Below are 5,538 nucleotides of genomic sequence, written 5' to 3' on the forward strand. Positions count from 1 at the left end.
TTTATTAATAAATAAAATGCAAATTAGGAGGCCTATTATCAAGGCAAACAAGCACAAATACAAACACGGGGCTGTAAAAAACGGGATATTCATGAAGTCAATTCTAATCCCGTAGAATGGTACTTTGCCAGTAGTGTATAATTCCTCCAGGCCTTTGAAGGTGTTAGACAAAATGGAGTATGGCACCTGGAGAATGGGAGTGATTATACAGTAACAGAATGAAATGTCACTCATGAAAACCTGTAATCCACAGAATGGCTTTTTTCATCTATTTAAATAACTGTTATGGACACAGTCATAGGCCTACAGTACTATACACACTAGGCTACTCTGTATCTACTCTTCTCTCTCTCTCTCTGCGTTAAGTTATTTCAAATAGAGAATGTTTATCAGTAGAAGGGAAAGAGGAAGTCCTGTAACGTTTGAGTAACAGTATATGCTGATATAGACAGCTGTCACAAGAGCTGACCTTGATCTATAAAACACAGCTGTTTTCTCACCTTCCTTTTTTCATTTCTTCTCTCTCATTAGACCTGGGTTCAAATGCTATTTGAAATCATTTCAAGTACTTTAGATATGCTTGATTGAGCTTGCAGTGCGCAATAGAACCTAGAATAGTCGCAAAAGTGCAAATCCTGTCCATCCAGCAATCCAGGCAGGCTTAAGCAAACTCTCATAATACCTGAAATATTTCATATAGTATTTGAACCCAGGCCTGCTTCCATGCAGTAAGCAAATGCATGCACTGTATAACGTACATGAGCCCTCCCTCAAACACTTATGACAGAACCCGGTCTTACTCTGCTACAGTAAGGGTCAGGTGCAACACTGCAACCAACACAAACTTATACCACAGCCTTTGAGCAGAGACCTGCAAGCTAAACCTACAGACTCATCCTATAGCGACATTGCAGGGTAAGAAGATTCTAGTGAACTTACTAGAGCAATAAGGAGATTCTAGTGAACTTACTAGAGCAATAAGGAGATTCTAGTGAACTTACTAGAGCAATAAGGAGATTCTAGTGAACTTACTAGAGCAATAAGGAGATTCTAGTGAACTTACTAGAGCAATAAGGAGATTCTAGTGAACTTACTAGAGCAATAAGGAGATTCTAGTGAACTTACTAGAGCAATAAGGAGATTCTAGTGAACTTACTAGAGCAATAAGGAGATTCTAGTGAACTTACTAGAGCAATAAGGAGATTCTAGTGAACTTACTAGAGCAATAAGGAGATTATAGTGAACTTACTAGAGCAATAAGGAGATTCTAGTGAACTTACTAGAGCAATAAGGAGATTCTAGTGAACTTACTAGAGCAATTGATACATTTTAGTGCTGGATAAAAAACAGAGGGAGATTTTTTGGGAAATATCTACAGTTTTGTCGATAATCAAATGTTATCCGTTTTATATATGATAAGCAAATTTTGTCACTATGTTTAGGAATAATTTATAATATTTTACATGTAATCACTTGTCATAGATAACCCTTAATTGGTGTTCAGCATGGCCAATCACATCAGTGTCCTGAGATGCATCCTGCTGCTGCTATTGGCCGTCGCTCTGGCCTCGGCTTTGAGAACATTGGACACGAATGAAGAGCTGGAGAAGACCGGCTTCGGGACCCCGCCCCCTCGCCACGGCCTCAAACTACTCCTTTGGTATGTCCAGACCTGCATCGACAACAACATGGTGTCTCTCTGTGACCCCAGGGAGGGAGCATACGGGTTCCATATGTTCAAGAACTATAAACTGTTACTCCCCAAACTGAAAGACCAGAACCTGTACAACTACTACACCATTGGTAACCTCCATTCCCACGGTGCAGAGAACCTGCCCTATGAAGTGAGGCGGTACTACGACAAGGACAACCTCCTCAGCAACCAGGACAGGGTGTTGGTGAAGTACAACCAGAACAACAATCACATCGAGAAGATCTACATCTCAGAGCACTACAAGCAACGCAAGACGTACATGATCGGGCCCAATCTTCTCTCCTCTCTCAGACAGCCCAGCAGGCTTGCAATGATACGATAGTATGAATATCAAATCTGTACATTATGCTATTCACTGTTGTTTTTCTTGACACAAACCTGATGGCATTACTAAACCTGTAATATGTCAACCTGATTTTATTGCTGCTGTGTTTACTGTAACGTTCTGTTTCCTTTACAGACACGCTAGAGAAGAAAAAAAATTACAGACAGAACATTGCGATTCTGAGTGCACTGAAATCAAGTTTATTTGTGTCTGCTATAACGCAGTCCTTGTTCAATCATTCCTACTGATGTTGATTCAACTGATGACTTACATGACTATAGAATGTGAATGTAATGCAAAAAAGGGTATATTTTTGTTGCTGTTTCCGATTGTTTCATGCTACTTCTTATACAATTTTAGAAGTGTTGATCACAGAGTGACAGTGATCTCTATGCCAGTGGCGGTCGGTGCCTTTTAAAATGAGGGAGGACGATCATTTTTTTTATGAGCAAGGCCTTATTTCTATTACAGCATATTGAATGACTGTCATTCATATTCCATTCACCCAGCTCAATGTAACATCGATAGGTTTAGGCTACTTACTACATGATACTCAAATTTTCCCTGTATCCATCATGAGGTTGCTACAACCTAGCCTATGAATGAAAGTTTACAACCTAGATGCACAGGTTCGAGAGAAATTTGAATATTCAAGGTGACAGACATTGACACATTCAATACCACCTTGCACACTCTTGCCTGCATCTAGCTGATCTAGGGTGTAATTATTAGTCCAACAGTTGCAAACGAGAGTTTCTATTGGACAAATTCAGGTATGTTTATACCCGTTGTGTTTCGTTTGCTTCCGTTTAAGAAATGTTTTCTACAGAATCGGCAGAATGAATAAACCCCTGATCACACGCAAAAGCAGTTGACTTTCATAGCAGACAGATCGTTGTATAAAGATTGTTCAATAATTCCTTCTCACATCTACGCGCTCTCCTCCTCTCACCTTTTCCCTTCTCTTGCATACTTCAGTGCACAACACATCAGCTGTCTGTGACCAGGCGAAAAAAACTTTCCAAGCCAAACCTTCATATTGTAAAAGCTAACCACTACACACAGCCTACATCGTTGTCACCATATTTGCTAACATCAAGTCAACACCATAGCTACAAGAACTAACGCATTAGTAAACCCACTACAATCATGAAGTACAGTGTTGCAAGCAGTTTAGCAGTTACACTGGTGGCAATAAATTAATACAACCAAAAGCTTACCTTGACTTGGAAAAGTTCCATAGCCAGCTAGGTAACATAGCATCCTTCTCTGTTTGAGCCGAGTGTTTGAGTAGGCTAACTAGTGTCGTGTCTTTACTATCATTAAATGAAGACTTTTAGTTTTTATCAAAGATTCTCTGTAATTAGTATTACGCGATTAAACTGATTAATCATGTAACTGTAATTAACTAGGAAGTCGGGGCACCAAGGAAAATATTCAGATTACAAAGTTATAATTTCCCAATATAACTTTTCAGATATTTTATATCTGATCAATTAGTCTTCGAATTAATGAATTATTTACTTTACCTCACGTTAGTCTCATTCCAAACGCCGTAAATTGTTGGTTATCTGCATGAACCCAGTCTTCACTATGAGTCATCCATACATCAATTGTCTTAAATCATTTATTTACTAAGTAATTCACAGAAATGCATAAACAAACAGTAGATAGTTACAAGGAAATGATAACGGCGTTTCCCTAGTGGGATAAACCGGTATCGCGGCTTGGTGGACAAAAAGGGAAGTGGGGGTCAACTGAGATGAGACACTACAAAGTTGATAATTATAACAATTGAAATGCTAATCCTTTGCACATGAACGCTCACTCATTCGGGAACAATTGCAATCAATATATATATTTACGCTCAGTGCGTCGTCGGGAACTTTGTTGAAAAGTTTGTTTCTGTTGGAGAGTTTTCGTCCTCTCTCTCTCTCTCTCTCTCTCTCTCTGTCGTGGTTAGAGTGGATGGTTCAGAGTGACATTCATTCATGTCGTTATGGATAGATGTTCCGGCGGTCTTCGTTCTTCGCGTTCAATGATACCGAATTCCTAGCTGCAGACTAGTAATTACAGTTTTTTTCAATTGTTTAAGCACAATTTTGAAAACAGGGCCCGGTTTGTCAAAACACTACAATTAGCACAACCCTACACCAAAGTAGCACAACACTTCAGATCATTTGCAAAATGGAACACTTGTCAAAACTATACACGACTTCATAAAAATAATATTTTGTTACCATACGAAACACACACATTTCATATGACTTCAATCTTTTTGAACCAGTTACACACTGCTGTTGCTAACCTAAAACACTTTTAGCAAGTCTAATTGTCAGTGATTAGAGTACTGTAAATGAAGTACACAGAGAAAGTGCAACTATACAAACACTACACAAGACCATGCTGCAGACTGAGGAAAATATAATTTATTTCTCTCCATATACCCAAATCAGTCAACATGTCAACATGGAGAATCACAACAAAACATGTCCCAGTTTTCATGCTACTACAGTAGTGTGCATAACACTGTTAGCTCAGCAAACAACAGACAAATGTAAAATACTGTATCCAGTACAGGTTACAATTACAGTAAATAACAACAACAACAAACATAAAAAATAATCTGAAAAAAACTGACAATATTGTACAGAAAATACTACAGTAAACATACTATACATTATCTCTTCGCCTAGCTGGATCTGGCCAGAGAATTTCATCAACATCACAAGCAATATCGTCATTAGCAAGACAACGCGGAAGAACCGTCTTGAATGTCGAATCCATCCTTGCACAGCTGTGGCGTCGACTTGGTCACAGGCGTCCTTCGTGGCCTGAATGAGGGGTACCTGAGCCTGGGGCTGGAGATCGTAAACCTTCCACCACCATGCAGAGAAAAACTCTTCGATAGGGTTTAGAAATGGAGAGTATGGTGGAAGGTATAGTACTGTCAACTGTGGATGGTGTTGAAACCAGTTCTGGACCAAAGCAGAGCGGTGGAATGACACATTGTCCCAGATGACCGTGTATTGCTTCTGGTGCATTTCATTACCTGCTGTGACGATGTGGTGCAATCGGTCCAAAAATGTGAGAATGTGAGGTGTATTGTAAGGGCCCATTTTGGCATGACGGAGGACAACCCCATGCTGTGAAATGGCAGCGCAAAGGGTGATGTTACCCCCACGTTGCTCTGGGACATTGATTATAGCCCTGTGGCCAATGATATTTCTGCCTCTCCTTCTTCCTTTTGTGAGGTTGAACCCTGCCTCATCAATATATATGAATTCATGCAGGATTTCCTCAGCATCCATCTGCAAAACTCCCTGAAATACAGTGAAAGACAAGATTGTGTAGTTCAGGATAGGTCTAGTATACAGTCAATGTAAAGAAGTCATGTGTGCAGTATGCAACATCACAGTGCTAAAGTGAACAATACAAACCTCCACATACTCATGCCGCAGCCGTTTGACCCTCTCTGAATTCCGCTCAAAAGGCACTC

General features: G+C 39.8%; 1 protein-coding gene across 1 annotated transcript; it reads left to right on the top strand.

Moving 5' to 3' along the window:
• Positions 1-815: 815 nt before the first annotated feature.
• Positions 816-2,486, top strand: si:ch211-198c19.1 (uncharacterized protein LOC100151013 homolog). Its single transcript, XM_038993234.1, has 2 exons — positions 816-915; positions 1,483-2,486. Exon 2 carries the CDS (start codon positions 1,506-1,508, stop codon positions 2,034-2,036), a length of 531 nt encoding a protein of 176 aa, XP_038849162.1. The 5' UTR covers positions 816-915; positions 1,483-1,505; the 3' UTR covers positions 2,037-2,486.
• The last annotated feature ends 3,052 nt before the right edge of the window (positions 2,487-5,538 follow it).

This window comes from Salvelinus namaycush, chromosome 5 (assembly GCF_016432855.1).
Source record: "Salvelinus namaycush isolate Seneca chromosome 5, SaNama_1.0, whole genome shotgun sequence".
Taxonomy (NCBI): Eukaryota; Metazoa; Chordata; class Actinopteri; order Salmoniformes; family Salmonidae; genus Salvelinus; species Salvelinus namaycush.

Coding starts and splice junctions, on each gene's coding strand:
- si:ch211-198c19.1 (XM_038993234.1), top strand. CDS start 1,506: ATGGCCAATCACATCAGTGTCCTGAGATGCATCCTGCTGCTGCTATTG.